This window comes from Xenopus laevis, chromosome 5L (assembly GCF_017654675.1).
Source record: "Xenopus laevis strain J_2021 chromosome 5L, Xenopus_laevis_v10.1, whole genome shotgun sequence".
Lineage (NCBI taxonomy): Eukaryota > Metazoa > Chordata > Amphibia > Anura > Pipidae > Xenopus > Xenopus laevis.
Genome location: NC_054379.1, coordinates 90,224,835 through 90,251,815, shown reverse-complemented (window position 1 = coordinate 90,251,815; position 26,981 = coordinate 90,224,835). Strand labels below are relative to the sequence as shown.

Genomic DNA, 26,981 nt, shown 5'->3' with positions numbered 1-26,981 from the left:
GTGGAGTAGAGTAATTGGGTAGCAGGTAGAATGCTGTGAAATGAAGGAATTAGGGAGTAGGAAGCAGGTAGAATGCTGTGGAGTAGAGTAATTGGGTAGCAGGTAGAATGCTGTGAAATGAAGGAATTAGGGAGTAGGAAGCAGGTAGAATACTGTGGAATAGAGTAATTGGGTAACAGACAGAATGTTGCAGAATGGGGGAATCAGAGAGTAAGGAGCAGGTGGAAATAATGCTACAGTATGGAATAGAGGGAGTTGGGGGAGAGAGCAGAAGTACAGAATGGAATTATTCAGAGTTTAACTGGGAAAAGAGCGATAAAGAATTGTTATTGAGACGTTGATTTTCGATTGGACTCGGAGGCAGCAGGACCCACTATCATTTCAACACAAATGTCCTAAAATGGACACCGTAGTAACATCTTGAACAATGAGATCCGCCCTTCTCTTTTGGTCACTAGAGTTCAGCAAGCATGGATGCGTTTCTGGGCACGTCACTTCCGGCAGATTCTTTGCAGTAGTAGCTCCAGGAGCCGCTTTGGAGGAATTGTCAGGATGGCAGCCAAAGGTAAGTGCTGTGCGAGTGGGTAGGACCGAGAACTAGAAGCCGCGTTTACTATTGAGCTGAGGACAGACATCCTGTGGGGTTATGTTAGCTGCAATAAAACTATATTGCTAGAGGCACATTATATAGTCGCAGTACTCGGGTCCGCTAGAATATTGTTCTTACAGCTGAAAGCGGCGAGAGTCAGTGTCAGGTGGTGTGTGGCAGTATCTATCCCATGTACTGTCTCCCATGTGATGTGTACTGATCCCTCCCCCATCCCTACTGGCTAATGTGCAGTTTATTAAGTATATCAATAATATTGACTGTTGATAAACTGCAGTTTCCAGCATTCCCTAAGCTTTTATTTGCTGTCAATTAGAGGTGTGTGTAAGGCTTCAATGGAAATCGTGTGTAGCTGCTAGCAAGCTAGGATGAACCAGGCCATCTGTGTTTATTAGAAGGAATAAGGTAGTGCCATTTATATTGAGCAATAAGGCACAGTTATTTATATTGAGCAATAAGGTAGTGCCATTTATATTAAGGAATAGGGTACAGTTATTTATATTGAGCAATAAGGTACAGTTATTTATATTAAGGAATAAGGTGCAATGTGACTCCACAAGCAGAACTATAAGAGACATAATGTAACAATCAGAGCTTGTTATCTGTTATGGCATTAACAATAGTAAAGTAACTACGGTATATATATACACCTATGGCAGATTTTTGGCAGATACTTTGTTTACCATATTATATGAAGCAAATAATCTGATTTACCCAGTGCTACAACTGTATTAAGTTGAATTGATGACACCTCTGTGAAATACTTATCTATTCAAGGACAACCAGAGTGATAGCCCTGCAATCATATTATTATGGTAACTCACACGTAAACGTTTGCTGTGTATATAAATGATGTACCATGAATTCCTCATTGAGACCATGCTGGTACTAAACTTCCGCTCTCTAATGACATTTGGACCAAATGATGACAACAGGTGCTTTCACCCGAGCATTCAAACCAATCACTATGCCATCACAGCAGGGGACTAATTTCTTTAAGCAATATCATTTTCCACCATATATTTAGAACCAGTAGTGCAGAAACTGACCAATAAATGCTTCTTACAGGTGCAGTTACATTTTCAAATACCTTTAAAGCCATAAATTGTTTTAATTACCTTCTACTGGAAAGTTGCTTAGAATTACATAAGCAATGGTACTGGTTGAGCATTTAAAGCACCGAAGTGATTGCACCCTCAGGTTTGTAATCAATTGATACAACCAGGGCCGCCATCAGAAATCAAAGGGCCCCATACGAAAAAATTTACTGGGCCCCCTGGGCTGCGCCCACCACAAGCCCCACCTACAGGTCCGCCCTCCCCACCCCACAGGTCCACCCCCCACTTAAAAAAAAACATTGGTGGCTATGGTTCCCACATGTTAATAAAAAAATATTGGTGGTCAGGGCCCACCCATTGAAAAAAACATTTGTGATCAGGGACCACCATTAAAAAATATTGGTAGCTAGGACCCCACATGGGGGAAAAAATTGGTGGCCAGCCCCCCCCCACGTTAAAAGCAAATTGGTGGCCAGGGCCCCCCTTAAACGTCCATGTAAAGAAACTTTCCCCTCCCCAGAAGTTTAAAAAAAATTTGGTGCCCAGGGCCCCACCACACAACAGGGACCACAAAGGTTTACCTTTAGGGGGGCCCTGCCATGTTACACTTACTTCATTAACGTGGCCCACCTGCTGTAAGTGAGGGGAGGGAGACGGGGAGCACAGGTGGCTGCATCTTCTTCCAGTGACAGCATTTTCTTCCCTTATTGGTCACAGAATTTCAAGTCCTGGTAAAGCTGCATGGTGATTGGATGAGCTGGAGGAAAGTTCAAACCTCAGATATCCAATCCCTGAGCAGCTCAACCAGGACTTAAACTCAGTGACCAATAAGGGGAAGTAATGGACAGAAGATACCTCCCCTTGTGCTCCCGCCCTGCCTTCCCGAAGTTGGCAGCTCTCAGAAAGCAGGGGGGCCCGACTAATCAAGAAGTGCGGAGTGGCTCGTCCCCCCTTACCCTCTGGGCCCCCTACAACTCTCCCCCCTGTACCCCCCTGATGGCTGCCCTGGATACAACACATGAAAGTGAACGAACTTTGGACTGTGACCCTTATAGATATGGGGTGCAGTCCTCAGCTCTAATGCAAACCAGTTCGGGTGATAATTAATGGAACGACTGGCTAGTAAAATTTTAATCAATAGTGTTTAAAAATAATAATAATTACTTGGGCCATGCCCATACAAAACACCACACATGGCACCAGATTCACTGCATATCGTAAATCGTGCAGTGCAGGATTGTTGCCTTAAAATACATACATTTAAAAACTCCAGGTCACTAATTATTGTAAAAAAGTTACATTTGCTATAGTGTGTGCATTGTTAGCCCCCACCCTTCTCAAGTCTGATTTCCCAAAAAGCCAATTCTACCTAGCTTCGTTGGGATCAAATGGGAGCTGTCCCCCACCGTCCACCTACGCTGCCCTACGCGTTTCACCGCTCAAACGGCTTCGTCAGGGGCATAGGTAGTTCATTTTTCATGTGTTGTAGAATTACATAAAACAAAAATTTATTTTGTGGGTTATATTCTCCCACAGATATCCCTTTCTATTTTGCCACTGTCAAAACTTCGTTTTTGTGCTGTAAGGTTCATGTAAACGTTGGCTATTAAATGTTTAAATAATAATTTAAAATTCACTTGTAATTCTTTTTTTTTCTCCTTGCCCTTAGAAAGTGTCAGTCTGCTCTTCAAGCTGTATTGCTTGCTGGTAATGACCCTTATTGCTGCTGCGTATACTGTAGTTCTTCGTTACACTCGGACGGTAACAACGGAAATGTACTTTTCCACAACAGCCGTATGCGTCACAGAGGTGATTAAGTTGCTCCTGAGTGTGTGTATTCTGGCAAAGTAAGTACATATTTTGTAGAACACTAAGCTGCAACTGTTTAGTGATGATGATTGCATGTAATGCAAATAACTGAGTGGTACAAGCAGATCTTTTATAGCTTCCGACCTGTGTAATATTTATAGTTCGTGTTGAATTGCCAGTGCCATTCTCCTTATAGATTGGCCCAGTTGAGAAGAATTTCTTCCATTTGCAGCTTAGTGATACACTGTACCAGACTGTAATAATAGCAGTGATTGCTAAAATGACAAAAATCTAGCTTTGTACAGATATGGGATCTGTTATACAGAAACTTGTTATGCAGACAGCTCTGAATTACGGAAGGGCCGTCTCCCGTAGACTCCATTTTTATTCCAATAATTCAAATTTTAAAAAATGATTTCCTTTTTCTGTAATAATAAAGCAGTACCTTGTACTTGATCCAAACTAAGATATAATTAATCCTTATTGGAAGCAAAATCAGCTTACATGATTTTCTAGTAGATTTAAGGTATGACTATCCAAATTACAGAAAGATCAGTTATCCGGAAAACCCCAGGCCCCAAGCATTCTGGATAACAGGTCCCATATCTGGCAAATAAAACTAGCATTTTTTTTTGTTGTGAACGTTACTGAAATCTAAATTAATTTTTTCCCCTCTCCTTTAAAAGAGCTTCTGCTTAAAGTCACTGTAACCAAATTTTGCACATGTTCTCTATTAAGCAGGATTTCTAATGAAATTTTGCTCTTTGGGAACCTTGCATTTGCAATCTTATAAGACCGATAAGTTATCTGTTGACTATATAATGTTCAAATGATAAATGTTCGGTGTGTCTAGTCACAGTTATCTAGAGTGAGCATTGAAAATTGTACTTTGTCTAGCATTTGTTTAACATCCTGTTTTTTATTTGCATTGTATTTCATCCTGGATACATGTACACACTAAGGGGCACATTTACTATGGGTCGAATATCGAGGGTTAATTAACCCTCGATATTGGACCATCGAAGTTAAATCCTTCGACTTCAAATATCAAAGTCGAAGGATTTACCGCAATTTGTTCGATTAAATCCATCGATTTAACTAATTTGCTTTGATCAGAAATTGCTAGGAAAGCCTATGGGGACCTTCCCCATTGGTGCTCGGTAGGTTTTAGGTGGCAAAGTAGGTGGTCGAAGTTTTTTTTTTTTTAAAGAGACAGTACTTTCAACTATCGAATGGTCAAATAGTTGAACGATTTTTAGTTCAAAGTCGAAGGTCGAAGTAGCCAAAAAAAAAACCTTCGAAATTTTAAGTATTTTTCATTCTAATCCTTCACTCGAGCTTAGTAAATGTGCCCCTAAATCCTGGAACCACATGTAGAGAGGTTGCAGCTTGCTCTGTGCTTATCACCCAAACATGAGATCAGTCCAGCAGTCAGCCCATGGGACTAGTGATGTACATATTGTCAAAAAATCAGCCCTAACCCACCACCCCTAACCTGACCTGGAAGTTCACCTCTATCAATAGACCCACATCCAACCCGCCTCATCTCTTAGGTCACAAAGGGGGAGGAGTGGAGCAGGTCCGCATCTATAAATAGAGGCTGCAAGATGTAGAAGTGGAGCATTATAAGGTTGCGGACAGGGAGAACAGAAGGAGGAGCTTGGTCTGAAACCACTTGCAACCCGCAAATCTTGTTGTGTTGGGCCAAACCTGCCCAACTAGCGTTAAAACTTCCTTCTTAAGTGTTGGGCTGACCTGCACATCATATTTCCATGATGGAAAAAAACCCAATCTGTTGCCATGCAACATGTTTTCAGGAGTGCAGAGAAACAACTAGACATACATTTATTTTAATAGAAATTTTACATTTACAAAATTTTCATGCCACTGCAAAATTGTAATTCATGTACATTGGAAAATTGCTTCGATACAAAGTGGTAAAGTTTCTCATCCATGCGATCATCTGGAGCCCACTCCCCTCACTGCAGTACAACTTCTTATCTTATCTTGGAAAATAAAAGTAATGTACAAATATAGGCTTTAATAAAAATATTTGGAAAAGGCACACCCAAACATGTTGACTTTTATATCTACTTTTTATGATCTTTATAATGATGGGAGCAATGTGATAATGGTGTCTGTGCTTATTTGTTTATTTTTCATGCGTTGCTAAGCAACTCCACGTCAGGACAGCATTTTCTCCTTGTGCATAACTTTCTAAAGGTCAGAAATGGTATAAAACTGACTAGTTGTATATAATAAAATTCACATATAGTGAAGAACAAACCGCATAGAACGCACTGGAGTCAATGGGTGATTTTTGCCACATTTTTTTCATCCTCTTGCAATGGGCATGTTTTCTCACGCCAAAAAATGTATGGGAGTCAATGGGCATTTTTTTCACCATGAATGCATGTCTGGCAAAAACATCCACTCATCACTACTCACTGACACATTTTAGTGAAACAGAATAACTGTGGCAGCTTCATGAGGCTGTATATTACATATATACATATATATATATATATATATATATATATATATATATATCCTGGAAGTTATTGCCAGGCAAAATTCTATGCTCACTGGTTGGATACATATATGACCTAAAATCCAGCATGCACAATGCAGTAGTATGCATGTCGGATGACCATAGTTCACAAATTCTCACTGCTGCCTGGGATGCGCCAGCAACAGCTGCCATTAAAGGGAGGGATTTGGGGTCATTGGGTCTCCTTCCCACATAGCTATTTATCAGCTGGGTGACAAAATGCCAAATATCCCCCACACTGATTTCAGCAGATTCATCCTGTTGCCAATCAATAATGTGGCATTCTGAAATTCGGTGACAATTGCCTGACTCACAGGTGATCACAATTGAAATCTGTAGGGAGCCCGACTGCTGATCAAGTACTTGCCTAACGACAAAATCCCACATTTTCTTTTATTATTATATTTACTTTGCTGTCTTTCTGTATAATGCACCTTTATCAACTCTCTCCAAACTTCCCCTTTTGTGTTTGAAGACAAATATTTACACTTCAACATGGTTTACTTAACAGTATGTAAATACCAGTGATCCAAGATAAGCAGGGCTGCCTTGTAATCAGGGTTATTGTAATGACGTATTCTAGTTGTTCACATTTTACTAAATATAAGCTGCAGCTTTTTGCCAGGATTGTGTTTTAAATATGGCAAATGCTATACCTGTGAATCCAAAACTCACCTAGTGATAAAAAAAAATATCTGTATGAATAACTTATTGGGATATATTTTTCAAAAAGTGAAGTAAGAGGTAGCCACAGTCCTCTAGAGTGAAATCCCGCCACTCTCCATTCAAATAAATCGATGGGATTTTAAAATAGAGTATTTATCGATGGGTGAAAGTTCATCCTTTGATAAATACGCCTTTCAAAATCCCATAGAAATGAATGGAGAGTGGCGGGATTTCAGGACTGTGGCGATCTCTAACTTCACTTTTTGATAAATATACCCCATAGTCTCAAATTAAATTGATAACCCTCCATTATTGCTAAGGCATTGTTTGTTTAGTTACAGAGAGCAATGTAAAATACTCGTATGCCGTTCTTTCATTTTTCATGTAGAGAAACTGGAAGTCTTAGTCGATTGATGAGTTCTTTAAAGGAACATGTATTGGGAAGTCCAATGGAGATGCTGAAGCTGTCTGTACCATCCCTGGTTTATGCTTTGCAGAATAACATGGCATTTGTGGCACTGAGCAATCTCGATGCTGCTGTGTATCAGGTGAGTTCTAGTGTTCGATAGCTCGCAGAAGCCAGATTCCTCCCACCATGCTACTTGCTTGTACTGTCTGTAACCTGAGAAAACATATAAGCATCTGCCTTTTGCTGCTCCTTTTCATAGGTAACCTACCAGCTGAAAATCCCCTGCACTGCATTATGTACCGTGTTGATGTTGAATCGCTCACTGAGTAAGCTGCAGTGGTTTTCTGTGTTCATGTTGTGTGGAGGTGTCACCCTAGTGCAGTACAGTCCAGCAGAAGCCACTAAAGTACAGGTAAGAATTTCATATGTATATAGATTGATATATAATGTTTGTGAGAGTTCTGAGTATGACAGGAAAAGTAATTGGATAGTTGGGCATGTTGACACCTTCGTTAATATGCCCAACTTAAAGGAACAATTACATCAAAAAATGAAAGTGTTTTAAAGTAATAAAAAATATCATGCAGTGTTGCCCTGCACTGGCCACGGCAGCAAACAAACCACTTCAACACATGGCGATGGGGATTGTTGAACCGGAACAAGATCCACGGTGGAACCAAACTTCCTAAAACAAAAGTAACTTTATTAAACTATGTTAAAATGGCAAATACAAGCGGGCAGGGAAACCACGCTTGACACGTTTCGTGACTACTGTGTCACTTCATCAGAAGAATGCGAGAGAATTCTCTACCCAAAACTGACTGTAACACATATCTATATAATATCACATAAGCATAGAAAATATTAGCCATCCATGATTGGTTAAATTACATCTACATAAAGGCATGATTACCTTTTTTTTTCAAAATAAGTTTAGTTCTTATTCTAAGTAACCTTGAGCTCAGGGTTGTACCGCAAAACATTTTGTTTATAAAACCATCTTCCACCTTATCTAAAGGCTGGCTTTGAGACTCATTATGTGCCTGTGCAATCATAATAACCAGCTAGCTAGGCGTTGGCCATTAGATTCCGCTTTCATTGCACGTAGCTTGATTACTGTAAAAAAAATATGCTTTAGAAATAGAAAATGGCATGGAAATGAACCAGAGTTCAGAGGTTATATAGGCCTTAAGGTGGCCATACACATGCCGACAGACTGAGTCGGCAGCTTATTGGCCCGTGTATGGGGCCCCCCGACGGGCTTCCCCGAGCGAGATCTGGCCGACTGTTTGATGCGGCCCCCCGATCCGACCGCCCGTTCCCATTCGTTAGGATCCGATCATTGGCCCCTAGGGCCCACGATCGGATCAGCCCGATATTGCCTCAAGGTGGGCATATCGGAGAGAGATCTGCTCGTTTGGCGACATCGCCGAACAAGCGGATCTCTCCGTGTATGGCCACCTTTAGAGACCTCAGGCTGATTAGGATTCAACAATATATTGCTGCTGTGTAGCAATAGAGGCAGCCATTTGTAGGAGACAAAGCTCAGGTTACACAGCAGATAAGCTCTGTAGAACACAATGTTATCTGTTATCCACGATTTAACCTGTGCCATATAGTTTTTTTTTTTTCGATATCTGCCATTGCTACACAGTAGCTTGTTTATATGAACTATAGTAGTGTTTCTGAAGCAAACACATCAGTTTTACCAGTGCAGGGCAGCACTACATTATATTTTCATTACAAACACTTTAATTTTTTGGTGTTACTGTTCCTTTAAGCTGTATTTAATATCTAATTACTTTTCCTGTTCATCTGCTTGCAAGTGTGAGCATGTGTCTAATTCAAAAAGAATACCATCCATTTTATGTTAACTAATACTATGACACAAATCAACACTTTAGGTGATCATGGATAATATACTCCCGCTATATGAAACAGAAGTCAGCTCAGAGTTCTTTTTAAAAGTACTTGGCCTGTGGCCTATTGTTTCATTTGGTGACTTCTAATAACCTTATAAATTATGGTAGGGGGTGCATTATGCTCTAGTGTAGTTGAAGGATTAGCAGGTATGTGTACAAACAAGGAGTGGTTATATTTCTCCTGTTACATGCCAAACTCCTGACAGAAGCTGGCAATATTCATAACTCTACTTTCATTTTAATTTTCTGCAACTCCTCTCGAAATAAGAGCACTTCACGTTCCACTGCTCAGCAAATAAACCTTTCCCGTTGGAGGTAGCGTTGCTAGATGTTAAAGGGTAGTTCTGTCATGCTCTGATCCAAGAAGACACTGGCACACAAGGCAAGTAGCAGCAGGGTTATACCCTTGCGTGTTTATTAAGCAGACGTGCAACGTTTCGGGGTCAGACCCCTTTGTCAAGCATAGAAAAAATGTGCAAGTGAAAGCAATTTAACACCCCTCACATAATTTGATTGGTCAATCCCCACATTAGCATACATAGTCTACAACATCATTAACTCTTGTAGTTCCATATATAAAATCACACTTTAAAACATCACAATATAAATATTCAGCAGTGAAAAAGTAGAAAAGTACAAATCCGAAAAGGCCTTTTAGTATAAAAAGTTCCATTAAAATGTGATAAAAGTGATAAAAAACGCTGGTTTATAGGCATAAAACCAGATACCTACTCCTAGGCAAAAGTGCTTAACTCAGGACGTAAACTCCAGAAATTGACAGCAGGGGAAAAACCCTGAAAGATACATAGAGTCCATAATTGTTCGGATCCTGTTAGTCCAGAAAAAAATACAAATCACGATACACTGTAAGCAATAATGGCACAGAGTCAGAGATAACCTGCTAAGCGAAACAATGTATCAGGCCTTGTTAACAAATAGACGCCGGAAGCAACATGCAACATTATAACGAAATCTAAGTGCAAACGGGAAAGAATTAAATCTTACCCTACAGGAGAAATTAGGTTCTATCCCAGGTTTTTCCCCTGCTGTCAATTTCTGGAGTTTACGTCCTGAGTTAAGCACTTTTGCCTAGGAGTAGGTATCTGGTTTTATGCCTATAAACCAGCGTTTTTTATCACTTTTATCACTTTTCAATGGAACTTTTTATACTAAAAGGCCTTTTCGGATTTGTACTTTTCTACTTTTTCACTGCTGAATATTTATATTGTGATGTTTTAAAGTGTGATTTTATATATGGAACTACAAGAGTTAATGATGTTGTAGACTATGTATGCTAATGTGGGGATTGACCAATCAAATTATGTGAGGGGTGTTAAATTGCTTTCACTTGCACATTTTTTCTATGCTTGACAAAGGGGTCTGACCCCGAAACGTTGCACGTCTGCTTAATAAACACGCAAGGGTATAACCCTGCTGCTACTTGCCTTGTGTGCCAGTGTCTTCTTGGACCGTTTGCTGAGGGGGGTGCCGATCCCTCCGACACCGTGCACCAGGCGCTGAAATTCTGAAGGCCAGGGTTGTGCGAGCGGGCTACACCCTCTTGCTGTCATGCTCTGAGCCAGGATCCCAAGCTATGTTTTAGCACATGTACAGGAAGGGAAATGCATACCATTTTACCATAGTTATTTTTGTATGGAATTCATAGTGCACAGTTAGTGGTCTATACGTTTTCTATGCATCAAAAAATCAGCCAAATATTCCTCAATGGCCTTATTGTCTGTGAACTGGCAGGTTATATTTCTACAATACCTGCTGCATTGTGGCTATAAACTGCTATGTAGCATATATTTTTTTTCTTTAATTTTTTAAGTACCCCAAGCACCTAACTACTGCATCCCGCTGGACTCGTTGAAATGCTTCTTCTTTTAGAAATGAAAATGAAGTATTCCTGATTTCTTTTTTATTTCAATTTTTACAGATTGAACAGAATTATTTACTAGGAATAGGTGCTGTTGCCATTGCTGTGCTGTGTTCTGGATTTGCAGGTATACAGGATCTACATCACCTTATGTCTTGCCTTTTCATCAAAATGCTTTTGTTCCAGAGGGTCGCAAAGGCATTTTAAACTTGTTTACATTTGCTGCCTTCAGTATAAGAGGAGCTTTCTCATGCAACAGCAGCAGGACTACCCCAGCATTATAGGGCTGCTGTCATTCCCTTAAAATAATTCATCATGTATCACAGAAGTCATATTAAAGATGTCAGTGGTAGTGATGTGTGGGCCAGGCCGATACCTGCAGGTATTTGCTGTGCCATTTACAGGCCACAGGCGGGTTCGGATATAGCACTTCTGCCTGCTCTCCCCGCCCATGACTTTAGACTGCAAGCTTCCAACTTCCAGTTTATAGGCTTTATTTTAAACGTTTCACTGGAAGTTTATAGGCGCGAACTTGAATCGAGTTTTTATAATTCTATTTGCATTTTCGGGTCGATTCCATTCACCCGAGTTTAAAAAATGAGATTTTATTCATAAATTACTATTTTATGGGAACTTAGGGCAGTTTTTAAAAACTCACATAAATTCGACCTTTGATAAATGTGCCTCTAAAAGTAGGAGGGAAGCTGGGTTCTGGTCAACCGGGTTGAGCTTTTCTCGACCCGCATATCACTAGTCTTTGGCAAACTGTATAAACAGTCGTAAGTGGGGCACACTGACAGGAAATGTATTCCCCCCCCCCACAGCGATTCAGACTTTAAAAAGGTCAATATTTACTTAAATATATATATATATTAGCATGACAAGGTTCTTTAATATGCCACTTAATTTGATATAAACTTGAAATTGAAGAATTTGCTGACCCAAGAGCGAGACCCGGGGTTTACACACCCAGGTCACTGTGTCTATCGAGTGAGCCTTAGATTTTGCCTACTCCAGGGTTAACTGCTTGGATTTAAATTGTTTAAGTGGCAAGGCCTTATTGTAATTTAGCGTTAACTCTTGGGCGGCTGAACAGTAATTACCTTGAACTTACCAGACTGAGCATAGTTTAATTTTCCTTAAGATGAAAAGAGCCCAAATTATTTCAGCTCTTATCTGTTGTAATGACCATGATATTTCTTTTTCTATTTTAGGGGTTTATTTTGAGAAAGTTTTAAAAAGCTCGGACACTTCCCTGTGGGTGAGGAACATCCAGATGTACCTTTCTGGTATTGTGGTGACGGCATTAGGTGTATACATATCTGATGGAGCCCAGGTCATTGAAAAAGGCTTTTTCTACGGTTACGGTTTCCTCGTATGGGTTGTCATTTGTAAGTAGGCTGATGCTACTTTATATATCTGCCTTCCTTAAATATTCAACAATGGTGCATAGCTTACTGTGTTCATGAAACATTCTGGTGTAGATTTGCTAACACAAACGCTAAGTGGCACAAGTACAAGTAGTAATCGACCATAAATTAGTCTTTACAGGAAAATCTGATTAGTTGCCGTAGGTAACTGCAGGCTAGGGCCACATGCAGCTGCTCTTGGTCTGCGGAGAAATGCAGGCCAAGAATCCACTGTTGCTCTGCTGCCACCCAAATACATTGCCTCGGTCTGGGTGCTGCTAGATGTGGTGGATTTCAGTGCAAAATGTAGAATTTCACATTTTAGTGCCTAAATCCACCAAGTCAGTCTGCACCCAAGCTCAGGCAATGTATTTGGGTGAAGGCACATCGAGCAGTGGATTGTTGGCCTGCACTACTCTGGAGCTGTTACATGTGGCCCTAGTGGTGGTGTTTACGCATGATAGTAAATAAGCTCCAACTTTAGTATTATGATTGGGAGTGTTTTTCAACCTAGTAGTTAGAAATAATCTATTTTAGTCTTTTTAGAAAGGCTTGGCTGAAACAAGCAACATTGTGGCTCCAGCTCAATTATAAAAGTCTTAATCAGAAGTCTTTTACTCCTTCCAATATGTTACTTGAAACAACACGGACTTCATAGCACATTAAGTGGGTCCATTTTACTAATGAAACTCTATTAAAGAGAAAACATTCCCCCTTTCTAACATGAGCTCCTTCAGATGGGCTCATTTAAATAAAATGTACATGAACACTATCTGAAGTACTTCCACATATAAATGTCTCATTACTTTCTTCAATTTGCGTAGTATATATATATATATCTCTGTGGGGGAAAAAACATAACATTTATTTTTGAAAATCCAGGCAGTGCATATGCATTTATTTTCATAATCCCAACTAAATGAATTCATGTCATAATGGAGGTCTGTTTTTTTTCCATTAAATGAGTATTAAATCACCCGAAAGTCATGCACTTGGTTTGCTTCAAATATAACCTTTCCTTGACGTACATTTTAGGGTTATGCCCTTTCCCTAAAATATTGTATCTGCTTTGTTGCAGTGCTTGCTAGTGTTGGAGGCCTCTACACATCAGTTGTGGTTAAATACACAGATAACATCATGAAGGGATTCTCTGCAGCAGCTGCAATTGTCCTGTCCACCATCGCGTCAGTGATCCTTTTTGGCTTACAGATAAGTATGTTCCTTATTCACTTGATGGGCTTTCTTTAGACTGATATGATCGTCTGGAAGTATCATTTCATATTTTGTGTTTCTGTTTTCATGTTCTTTTTATGGAAAAATGATCAATCTCTGGAAATGAAACTTTCAATTATACAGTAAGAATGTTTGCACACGCTTTACAGGAAAATACACATTTTATGGGTAACACTCATGCACAATTGCCATATCTTGACTCAATAAGCTAAGAAAAAAAAAACAGATTCAGATAAAGAGGTGTCCGAGGTTTATTTTGCATCAAACAGCTGGTCAGGGTTCCTCAGGTTACCTCCTAATGAATGGTGGTGCTATTGCTGCTCCATAATAGGATCAGTGTCATGTGCTACACAATGAGACATTACTATTAACAACGACCCCCAATTAATTGGCTGTTATACATCATTAGAAACTTGGAGGTAATGCTGAGTATGCATCACTCATGTTTTACACACCTGGGGCATAGGCCCACTGTCTGAAAGAGATAAGAAGCCATAAATTGCTTTATGACATTTTGTTTAGTGTGCAGCGGCTGGGATTTTTGAGTAATCCGTGAATGGAAAATTAGAGTAAACTATAGCTGACATGCAGATATTATCCTTGTGTATGACAAAAGATCGTCCATGGCAGTCTACTGACCTACCACTTAACATACAGATTTAAGGGGCTGTTCACTTTTGAGTTAAAGTTTAGTATGTTTTAGAGAGGGATATTCGGAGACAATTTCCAGTTGGTCTTACTGGCTGTTTTTGAATTATTTCGCTATTTTTGTTCAGCAGATCCCCACTTTGCAGTTTCTGCAATATGGTTGCTAGGGCCCAAATTCCCCTAGCAACCATGCATTGATTTGAATAAGAGACTGGAATATGAACAGGAGAGGGACTGAATAAAAATATGAATAATAAAAAGTAGCAATAACTATATATTTGCAGCCTTACAACGTATTTGTTTTTGAAAAGCTGGAAAGAGTCAGAAGAAAAAGGCAAATAATTAAATTATTACATATGAATAATGAAACCCAACAGAAATGTTGCTCAGAATTGGCCATTCTATAACTTACTAAAAGTTAGCTTAAAGGTGAACCACCAATTTAAATAAAGCAGCCATAAATTGAAAAAAAGCAATCGTATGAAAGTTATGTCCGACAAATAGTAGAGACGGTCTCCCACTGATATCGTCGGACAATACATGCTCAGATATTATCACTAGTCGACAGAAATGATCTAACCTGTCCTAACCTGATCTACATGGTATGAAAAATGTTCGGGGGGGGGGAGAGTAAACTGCCTTCCCGCCAGCTAGAATGAAAATCCCCGGCGGGATGGCACTCGGATCGCTTCGTTTTCCAAAGTCGCCTCATGAGGAAACTTCGGGCTACTTCGGAAAATGAAGTGCTCAGAGTGCCATCCCACCGGCGATTTTCATTCTAGCCGGCGGAAAGGCAGTTTGGGGAGATTAGTCGCCCGGAAGAAGAGGAGATTTGTCGCTGGGCAACTAATCTCCCCAAATTTGAGCGTGTACCCTGACCCTTAATCATGACATAATGTAAATGACATTATTTACTATGTACACAATTTTGGAATAACCATACCTTTGTTCTATTTGCCATTTCATTGTACTTCGTGCATTTAAAATAAAATAAAATAAAAAAAATATTTCTCCCTCTCTGCAGCTTTAACATTTGCCATTGGTGCGCTATTTGTTTGTGTGTCAATATACACATATGGATTGCCAAGAAAAGATACAATGAAGATAGAAGTAAAGGAACTTAGCAACAACCTCAGCGGAAAGCTGATCAGTGTGTGACGTTTGCCAGAGCATGACCACTAAGATTGTTGCAAAGGGTCACCTGGGAAATTCAAGGACAAGTTGCATTACTCCTTCCTTGCTTCAGTCCAAGAGACGGTGAAGAAGTACGGCTTTAAAACCATGGTTACAGTTGAATGTAACACACGCAGCACTATATCGTATGGACAGTCAAATCATGTATGTTCCTAAGCAGTGGTGTATTTAATTGCTCAGTATTGCTTTCACTTAACTGAACAAGTGTTGACATCTTGTAAAAGTGACATTGGTTGAAGAGGTTTTTACAAAGAAAATCAAGGGAAACCTCAAACACTGAGGCTCATCACAGACCGAAACCAATAGCATACTGCATGCAAGTAAATGGCACCTTGCACATGTGCCAGTGGAATATGCTGCAATTGTGCCCAAATAAAGAGACTCATGGGTACACAAATGCAGACATAATTTGCCATTTTTAGAATATTCTTTTTAATTTTGTTTTCACCGCTGCAGCATTTTCAGAATTGGAAATGTGCAGTTATTTAATTTGCACTTGTAAAAATTTTTTATGGGATCGTTAGACTGGAGGCCAAGATTTTTTTTTTTTTTAAAATTATGATGGTAATAAAATTTTCGTACTAAAAGCTTGTTTGGCGTTGTTTGTGTAACGGCAAGACTACAAATAAGATATCTGCGATAAAATCGAGCTTTTATTTGAAATAAAACATTGGATAGAAATCATTTTAGTAATAATATGTTATAAAATATACAAATAAATTGTGTGTGTGTATAGATTTATTTTTAGGTTTTACTGGTGCCTTAAGGCTAGGGACAGATAATACGACTCCACTCCTCTACTGCTCAATGTGCCTGCACCCAGATACATTACCTCAGCTCAGGTGCAGGAAGACATGGCATATTTTGGTGCAAAATGCAAACTCTTGTGTTTGTTCACAAAAATCAGACGTTTGTGCCTGCACTCGAATCAACACAATAGTTCTGGGTGCAGGCAGAGGAGGAGGCTGATTGCTGCTGCTAGCTGTGCCTGACTCTGCTTGGGTGCAGACGGATGCAGCCGCGTGGGGGCTGATTTCTGGCCTGTGTATTTCAGAAGGTCAATTTCAGCCCCTGTAAAGCACTAACAGTACGGGACCAGTTTGCTGGAAGGTTTTGGCACCACCCAGTAAATTAGCCTTTCCTTGTCCTTTAATGGCATCACACTCTGCTACAACTGATATACTGAAACTTTTTTTTTTTTTTTTTTTTTGGAAGAAGTCTTTTCAAGTGAAGAGATCAGTTCCTCGTTTTTACTCTTGCCCCATTAATTGCTGCTTTTAAACGAAGTCTTTATTGTCCCTAAAAGAAGCATCTGACTGGTAGTTTTTGAATATTTTCCTCTTCATTCCTATTAACTTCCCTTAAAGGAGAACCAAACCTTTTTATTAAAATCCCCTACCCTACATAGACCCCCTCCCTTCTCCCACCCAGCCTAGGTGTTACCCTGGTTAAATGCCCCAACTCTTTACTTACCCCTCCTTGCAGATTCAGGGCATCGGAGTTCACGGCAGCCATCTCTTTCTCTACGGTAATCTTCGGGCGCTTAGGCAATTTCTGTGGCTTTCAGCGCATGTGCAGTTGTTCGGGACAAGAAGATTGCGCCAACTGCGCATGTGCTGACACGCCGCTCTCTTCCTAAAGAGAAAAAGATGTGGCCTGGGAACTTTGATGCCCTGAATCTGCAACGAGGGGTAAGTAAAGAGTTAGGGGCGTGTACTAAGGCTGTATTTGTCAGACCTCATACAAACAGTTACTGTAAATGAGTTTGTCTATTGATTACCCATAAATCCTGTTTTATTTGTTTGAATGATAGGCAGCTGGATTCCCAAGGTAAGGGCCTTCAATGGATTTCCATGGACATCTGTCAAGAACTATTCACATAATTATAAGATCACATGGTTTTCTTGATTTTTTTTTTATTTTTTTAATAAAAATATAGTCTCCTACAAATAATCTACATATTGTTAACAGGGGAAATGCCCAGAAGTTTCATCCCATTGGCCAGAACCATTTGCACATTCTTGAAAAAAAGAAGACGAGCCTGTTGGGGAAGGAAGAGTGAAAATGTAAACACTGCACTATGATTCAGGAACAAATATTGCATTCTTTTGCAGAACAATGTGTACTTCACAGAGAAACAACTCAAGCAGTTTGCTGGGTGTAATGGCACCCCCACCCCAACATCTACAATAGGTAGAGTTTATTTCCTCTATTGAAATCTGTGAAAGTCTGACTGATGTGTTTACACACTTGAATCTATAGAGGTCAGCTAGGACTATTCATTCATAACTTTGTTCTAGGTACTCCTAAAATACTCCTAAGGCTTCTCACTTCATCCTGCTGTGGGACTGAGCAAGGTAGGAATGCACCACTTACTGGTGTATTACTACTAAGGAACACCCTTCAGCTTAATTTGTATTCCTCGTTGGAAGGCAACTCGGCTTTATTTTCTTTCTAATCTGACTTATCCTTTCTAGGGAAAATATAGATGTAGGGGTTATCACGTCCTGCCTAGTGACAAAATTATATATCAGTATAATGTAGTTGTGTTAGAGCACAGAAAACAAAACCCTGAGACTTACATTAGCAGCTTCTAAAGAACTTCTCTTAACATACAGTGTTCCATGGGCCACATTTGCAAGATAGCTGCAAAGGAGAAAGCAGTTTTATGACAGTTACTATGTTATTCCAGTGATATACAGTAGCTCAGTAACCGAGATGCTGTTTGGCATCACGACATCAACAAAGGTGTCTTTTCTCAATATGCTTCTGAAGGTCCATCCGTATAATTAATGTAAGGCCAAAAGCCTCTGACACCATGAGGCTGGTTGTTTTCACCAGGAAAATGTGCTGATGTCTATATTTCCTCTCCCTTTTGTTTCCAGAGTTGCTCTTAGTTGGCTATACCATATATTGTCTGTCTCTAGTGTACAGCGCTGCACAAATGCTAGCATACTGTATCTGTATATGAAAATGCAGCAGAAGGTGTTCATTTCATCAACTGACAAACTGTATTTTATGGCCCATGGCACAAGAATTAGCATCAATAATTTATGTTCAACTCACCCATGTGCATAATATGGCCACACATGGGTCAACTGCCCAGGATACTGTTCTAACGCTGTCTTGGCTATTTACCTATTTTGTTACGTTCCAACCTGTAATTTAAATGTTTCTTAACCTGATGGATTTGCACAACATAGTCTAAGTTGGTGAAGTGAAACGAGAAAAATATATATATAAAAAAGAATTAAAAAAATAACTAAACTGAAAATTGGCATGTGCATATGTATTCGTCCCCTTTGCCTCCTGCAAAACCGGAAGTTACCTGTTGCAGCTGTACAGAGGACTTTTTTCATCCTGTCACATATTATTCGTCAGATTGATCTCAGTAAGTGCCGTGAGCAGTAAAGGCAGCACGCTGGTGAGCCATAAATTGAAGGATCACAGAAGACCCCATAGTTGGCATGCTCTTCACTGCTCACAGCTCTCACAGGAATAAATCAAAGAAGAACTAACACTTCCCACAACTTCCCCCCCCCCCCTCCTGGAACCTAAAATGAACGGAATTTAGAAAAGAGTGAGAACTACTGTATTACAAGGCAGCTAAAAATCCTCTGTACAGCGGCAACATGTGACTTTCGGTTTTGCAGTCGGGCTAGGAGGAGATGATATGGGGAGCACCGCACGTTGGATTTTGCAAAGTGAAAGTCACCTTATTGAAGAAGACCGGAAGTAGAGTTTTAGCATAGTATTTTTAATAAAGCATTAAAAATAATAAACTTTGTCCAGGATAGAACTATTATTAAATCAGGGGTAGAATGGATTTTTCATTCTTGAACCAGTACTGCAAGAAACAAGCCTCTGTCCACTCCCTATTAGGGAGGTTGTCACTAGAAGCAATGTGCAACAGGATATGAACTCTCATACACACAACCATATATTATAGAAACCAACTTATTTGGAAACAATTTCATGTAGGAGTCATGTGTTTGCTCTTTATCGTGGATGACTTATTAAGTCAATAAACACGTTAGACACAGTTCATGTCACAGGAATAGTGCTTTAACTCATTTATTTTTAAATCCTAGCTGTCAGAACCCATTCACACCACACTCTTAGGCCCTCTTGTAACACAGAGGGGCCGATTCACTAACTTCGAGTGAAGGATTCGAAGTAAAAAAACTTAGAATTTTTGTGCTCCTCGACTATCGAATTGGTGTAAATTCGCCTGAGTAGAATGATTCGAATAGATGGAGCCCAAAAACGCTGCGACTATTCGCCCATTCGATAGTCGAAGTACTGTCTCTTTTAAAAATACTTCGACTGCCTACTTCGCCACCTAAAACCTACCGAATTGCTTTAAAAGCCTATGGGAAAGTCCCATAGGCTTGTTTTCCAAGTTTTTGATCGAATAAAAAGGCATTCGATCGAATGAAAATCCTTCGAGCGAATATTCGATCGAGTGCCTATTCGCCTGGCGAATATTCGCCAATTCGACTATTCGCCAGCGCGTAAATTCGCCCGAATTGTCTATTCGATTCTATTCCCCAGTCGAATTTCGAGGGATTTAACCCCTCGAAATTCGACCCTTGATGAATTTGCCCCAGAGTGTTGGCTCCGCTGACCTCCCATTGCATTTTTTAGGCAGATGGAGAGAAGCTGATCTGCTCTCTTCCGCAGCTCCATGTAGCTACACTGGGGGCACAGCTTCCGGCTGAGTGCAGGTACAAGGAGCGGAGCAGAGACCAGCCCCATAAAACCTGCTTTCACATTTTTCCAGCGAATCTCCACCCAGTTTACCTGCACCCAGGCGGAAGCTATGACTCTCTAAGTTAGAGAATACAGTCCCAGTTTCAATAGTTATTATGTGACATTGGCACAAATCCATAAGATTTCTTTTCAAACAATGGATTATGTCAGAAAGGCTACAGAAGTGGTAAATATAATCAGATGAATACATACTTCATGTAAAAGCAACTGTTAATATCCAACTTCCTTATAAACATTTGTCACTTGTTGAAATATAAGCATCTTAAAACCATAATTGCGTAAGTCTTCTGTAAATACTTGTTTTGACTTGTTTTCAGAATTCAGTGCATTATTTCCATTATAGGGGAATTTCCAACTTCATAACGACTGTCAATCACAACTCCGCCTCAGTTGTAAAGCCAGTACAACTTGTATTGTAGAAGCAGAAATCCCAATAGTTTCTACTTTACTCCCTCTACATTCACGGCTGTTCACCTTTAAGCTAATTTTTCATATGTTACAGAATGGCCAATTCTAAGCAACTTTTCAATTGTTGTCATTATTTTTTTTTTTTTTATAGTTTTTAACTATAAAATGCCTTCTTCTTCTAACTCTCTCCAGCTTTCAAATGGAGCTCACTGACTCTATCTAAAAACAAATGCTCTGTAAAGCTACACATTTATTGTTATTGTTACTTTTTATTACCCAACTTTCTGTTCAGGCCTCTCCTATTCATATTCCAATCTCATATTCAAATCGATGCATGATTGCTAGGGTCATTTGGACCCTAGCAACCAGATGTCAAACTGCAAACTGGAAAGCTGCTGAATAAAAAGCCAAATACCTCTTAAACCACAAATATTAGAAAATGAAAACCAATTGCAAAAGTGAACAACCCCTTTAAAGTAATATGCACCCGATTCTCCAGCACTGTCAAATGCCGTCACTGACATTCTGGAAAAAAAAACGACCAACTCACTCAAGGCAATATTTTACAATAACACAGAATAATAGAAAAAGCAACTTTGGGTTTACATATTCCTCCACACCGTGATCTGTGTTGCAAGATCCTGTTAGCAAACATAATGTATTATGACAAATATGTGTACTTGTGTATATTTTAACAGTTTCAGTGTAGTGTTCCCTACAGTAAAAGCAAACTGAGAAAGTTCCATTAGAGAGAAATTGCCACTGCTTTCTACCTAAATATATCATTTCTTGTGTTTACCTGTGCAGCCGTGCATGAGTATACTGCAAAAAGACACCAGTATCCCCAGTACTCTGCAGGGCCTGATCCCTATCAAAGTGGTAATCGGATAAAAACTGCCCCTTGAAATCCTGAAACAGAATTTGAATATGCTCAAGTCAAAATTACAGATTATAAAAGGGATTCCTCCATAAGGCTTTAAATTATTATATGCAATTGCATCACAAACTTCTGTCGTGATATTTACGGAGTCGTTTTTTTTTTTCTAATTTACACTGCAAGTAATTCCCGCTACCATATAAAATTTCATTCCTGAAACAACAAGTGTATTTTTTTTTTAGTTGTAATTTTGCACTGTACTTGCATGATAACTGAACAGATGCTGTTAAAGTTGTGTATTACTTAAGTTGGTACAAGTAAAATGGAAAATTTAATAAAAACAAATAAAAACCAAAATATATATATATATATGATATATGACCTATGTGCAAGTCTTTGTTGGTAATTTAGTATTAACAGAGAAATTGTTATGTTTTGGGTAGCCGAGGATGAGGAGAGTATAACAGTGCTTTATTAGCAGGCTCTCATGCAGGCCTTACACAACAGTAACTTTCACTTTTAAGCAGTCAGGAAGTAGGTACAGTATAAGTCTGGGCACAGTGACATCTACAGGCATTTGTATAAACAGAAATGATCTTGTGAGTCTGTATTGTTCTACAGAAAATGATGTTTAGGATCATTATTATCTTCTTCTGCATAGTTTTTGGATAAATTGAATGTTTAAAAGTTCACCAATCTGCTTGATCTTTTCCAATACTCTTCAAAATTTTGAATAGCTGCTGGAAATGTTTCTTCTGACTTTTGTCTGTCTTCAAACAAAATCAATGACTGTTAAAAAGACTGACACCAGTCGACAATTAAAAAGTCTACACACCAGTAACAAGCCAGTAATCTGTAGCATCAGAACATACTGTACATACTTTTCCATTCTGATTGCATTGAAAACAGATATTCTCATTTTGCTTATAGTTCAGTGGAAGTATGGTGATGAAGTTTGAGATTAGACCTTTGTTGTTGTGAACAGGTTGATGAAATGACTATATTCCCCTTAGAAACAAAGTAAGACTAAACTAATCTAAACCTTCATGGTTTAATAGAATGGCTGCCATTGAGAATGTCATGATACCATCATGATTTTTTGGATTTTAACATATTACATTGTTTTGTGTGCATCACAAACTGGTTTTATTCTATTCTAGAATAATATTTTTGTTATGCATGATCCTATGTTGGAAGAAATGTCTAGCATTGCATCATGGAAGTCCTTTTAGAAAGTTATTGCCTCAGCTATCCAATTCGTATCCCCATTCAGGCCCGGATTTGCAGCAAGGCCGCATAGGCCCGAGCCTAGGGCGGCAAAAATATACAGTAGGGGTGGCATGCCGCCCAGCCGCATTATGGGGACGTGTGCGTCCCATTCAATTACAGCAGCTGTGCCGGCGTTTTTTCCCGGCGCGCTGGGAAGGGGAGGTGTAGGTGGGCGCTAGGACCGCGCGGCCGTCTGGTCGGACCGCGCGGCCTAGGGGCGGCCGTCAATGAAATCCGGCGCTGTCTCCAGGTGAGATTTGACACCACTTCTACTATTTCTCCTGCTATGCGGTATTCTCAAACCTACCCATCAGAAGCATTTTCAACAGTGCAGGCAATATCTGACACAATGAAAAATGCTAAATCTACTACAGCCTTCCTGGTAAGCTGAAAGATTTCTCATGGTCAACAAATGTGCTCATTTTAACAGTGAACGGGAGGTAGCATTGGCTGTTTTGGCCATTTCTCAACTAAAATATGAGGCATGGGGCTGCCATCAGAATTCACAGGGCCCCGTACGTCAACATTTTCTGGGCCCCACCACAAGCTTTACCCACACACAATGGTGGCCAGGGCCCTCCCACACATAAATTAAAAAAAAAATTGTTGACACCCCCCCATACAATAACAAGGATCACTCTTTCATTTAAGGGGTAAATAACATCAATCTTTTCCCTTATTGGTCACAGAAGTCCTGGTAAAGCCGCATGGGGATTGGATGAGCTAGAAGTTAAAACCTCAGCTATCCAATCCCTGAGCAGCTCAACCAGGGCTTCTGTGACCAATAAGGGAACTGGACATAAGATGCTCCTGCCCTCCTTTCCGAAGTCGGCAGCTCACTGACAGCAGGGGGGGGCCCTGCTAATAAAGTAAGTACAGCATGGCAGGGCCCCCCTTGATTGAAAAAAAGGCAATGAAAAATTGCCTTGAGGCAAAATAAATCAAGTCCCCCAATTTTTTAAAATTAATATTTAAATACAAAAAATAAATTATCAATATATGGGACACTTGGTTTAAGAGTAGGTTAGAATGACTGATTGAAGAGGGGGAAGACAACAAAAAGGACACTTAGGGGGTTATTTATCAAAGGTCGAAAGTTTTTTTATATCTCAAAATGCATTCACAACTTATTTAAAAAAAACTCAAATGGAAAAAAACTTGGTTCAGCAAATTCGAGTTGTGAAATCCGAAAACTTGAAGTAATCGATTTTTTGGCTAAAAAAAACTTGAATCAATAAAATTGATCAAGTTTACTGGGCAAAAAACTCATCATGAAGGCTAATAACATCTTCATATGGTTGAACGGACCTCTGCCATTGACTCCTACATGCCCTCGACAGGGTTTAGATGGTGTATTCGAATTCAAGCTATTTCCAGGGTTTGGGGTTTTTTAACCCGAAAATGTGATTTTTGACCAAAAAAAATAACCTTGAAAACTCAAATTTTTGTGGAAAACACAACTTGATCCTTAATAAATAACCCCCTTAATGAAGGCTTTCTTTTTGATACTTCAATACATTTAACACTTTAAGTGCAAGCAGAATTTCACTTTTCATTTGCATTCATTGCCAGCCATTCCTTGCCATTTTCTGCTCTCTCTCTTTTCAGGTACACTTTTTCACGCTGCCCCACACTTAGAACCCTATGCACTCCCTTCTGGAAAGGAAAGACCTCTGCTTCCTTACATGAATACAATGCTGCCTGCTTTCAGGAAAAATGATCAATTATCTTCCATATACAGGTATGGGACCTGTTATCCAGAATGCTCTGGACCTGGGGTTTTCCGTATAATGGATCTTTCCATAATTTGGCTCTTCATACCTTTAGTCTACTAAAAAATCATGTAAACCTTAAATAAACTCAATAGGCTGGTTTTGCTTCAAATAAGGATTAAATTATATCATAGTTTGGACCAAGTACAAGCTACTGTTTTATTATTACAGAGAAAATGGAAATCAGTTTTAAAAATTTTGATTATTTGGATAAAATTGAGTCTATGGGAGTCATTCTGTAATTCAGAGCTTTCTGGATAACAGGTTTCCGGATAACGGATCCCATACCTGTACTGTGTATCCTTTATCTGAAATTCCACCGTCAGCACTAACTTGATACATACTAGAATAGTTCCCAGCAATAGTTAGCAACTATGGCACCAGAACTGATGCTTACGCAAATTATGACATATACATGTTTGCACAGTTGGACTTTTTATCCAAGAACAACATCTCAAAAGTGATTTTAGCTACATACCACATAGATCATCTCGTCAAAGTTATATCTTTCCATTCGATTTAATGCAGCAGCCACGTCTCTAAAAATGAAAGAAAGGCGTTTTGAAAACAAGTTGTCCATGTGAGGTGTTCTTTTTCCTATATATAAATCTGTTTGATGCAAGATAATGCAAATAGTGCCTTTATCCTCAAGTCACACTCATAAATATGTTGACAATGTATACTCAGCAGAAATCTATAGCTAACATTCCTGATTAATGCCAATAGAGACATTTGGCAGTGTCAGCAGCCTTGTAAGTAGCCTCTAAACACACTGAGAAGGTTAAGTGATCCAAAAGTTATCTGCATTGTATGCATTATTTTTGTGCTCTACAAGGCATTTTGTTGGCTATAAAATAAGTCTTATGGTTTGTAGTCCTGAGCATTTTTGAGTCTGATGGAGCTCTAGTGTGTTTACTTTGTGTTAAGTAAATGTATTTGAGGAGAAGGTCATATATTCCTCTCCCCATACAAGTTTTACTTGCAGAACCATAATAAGTTTGCATTGCTTGCCAGATCTCTACCTTGTAATATACAGGGATGTCCCATCACAGTTGAGTAGGATGAAAGGTTTCCGTCTTCTGAAAGATACACTACTCCAGTGCCCTGACTACAAAATACAGGAGACAAGAGACTTGGCAAAACTATAGTATTGAATGAATACTTCCAATCACACATTTACACATATTTTACCCCCCTGATGTTATATATTTCTCATAAAAGATTTATAGATTTCAAAGCAGAGTGGTTTTGTGTCATCCTTTTCCAAACCTTTCTTTTCTCTCTCACACTTTTTTGAAGCTTCTCAATGGATACATAAATCACAGTTTCAAAAGAAGTCTGAGGCAAGTAATATCACTTTATATTAGGGGTAATGGCAGACAGGACACTTTGTTGCAGATGTTTTACCACCAACAATTTAGATTATTGCAAGCAGGATCTTTGGATGTTTTGTGATCCATGCTGGAATAGATTAACCTTCTACAACAAAATACCCTGTGTGCCTGGGCCCTTAAAATGGAACAGGTGCATGTAATAGGGATGCACCGAATCCACTATTTTGGATTCGGCGAACCCTGTTTGTGAAAGATTCAGCTGAATACTGAACCAAATCCGAACCCTAATTTGCATATGCAAATTAGGGGTGGGAAAGGGATTTTTTTTTTACTTCCTTGTTTTGGGACAAAAAGTCACGCGATTTCCCTCCCCACCCCTAATTTGCATATGCAAATTCGGATTCAGATCAGCCGGCCAGAAGGATTCGGATGAATCCGAATCCTGATGAAAAAGGCAGAATCCTGGCCGAATCCCGAACTGAATCCTGGATTCAGTGCATCCCTAATATGTAAGTATCGCTTTAAACAGGAATAACTACTATAAAAACATACAAGCATTAAAACCTTACTCAGTGTTCTGTAGCAAACCTTTACTTTTAAGCTGTTTCAGGACCTCCTTTGATTTCTCTTTGTAGAATGATTCACCGGAATAATCATCAAAATGTGCCCCGAGACGCTGAAAGGCAAGAAGGGGAAAAAGAATATTAAAAATAGTGGAAATTCTCATACCTTACAAGAATCTACACTAAACACACCTTACAATGCTGAACAGGTATATGGGGAAACTTGCCTTGGCTTATTGTTGGAGACACAACACACACGTGGGTAACTTTATTCATCAGATCTGGGAATAACACTACATTCAAAAATGTTGGTCTTAAATTGCCAAATTTCTGAAATTTTCAAGAATATAACCTCCTGCAGATACTGGAATCAAAATATGTCTGTTAGCCCTGGTAGATTCCTTCATACCACGGAATAGCACAGTTCGTACCATTTCTTTAGGAAGAAAACGATGCACTGGATGAACTCCTTACCTCCTTCACTGAAAAAAATTGATTAACATTCAACTGGAACTTTACAAATTGACGTAGTTTAACTAAAGGAGCCTTAACTGTTTTGCCTTAACTGCCTACAGTCAATAAAAATACAACTTTTAAAAA

The 26,981-nt window shown here is 39.4% G+C and overlaps 1 protein-coding gene and 1 pseudogene across 1 annotated transcript; one reads left to right on the top strand and one right to left on the bottom strand.

Moving 5' to 3' along the window:
- The first annotated feature begins 273 nt into the window (after positions 1 to 273).
- Positions 274 to 15,972, top strand: slc35a1.L (solute carrier family 35 (CMP-sialic acid transporter), member A1 L homeolog). The gene is given in 8 exon segments (NM_001096552.1): positions 274 to 565; positions 3,335 to 3,512; positions 7,080 to 7,239; positions 7,360 to 7,512; positions 10,962 to 11,028; positions 12,116 to 12,292; positions 13,389 to 13,523; positions 15,216 to 15,972. Coding segments are annotated over 8 exon segments (1,017 nt in total). The 5' UTR covers positions 274 to 552; the 3' UTR covers positions 15,350 to 15,972.
- Positions 15,973 to 22,000: 6,028 nt separating this feature from the next.
- On the bottom strand, positions 22,001 to 26,582 carry LOC108716880 (annotated as a pseudogene).
- Positions 26,583 to 26,981: the final 399 nt, after the last annotated feature.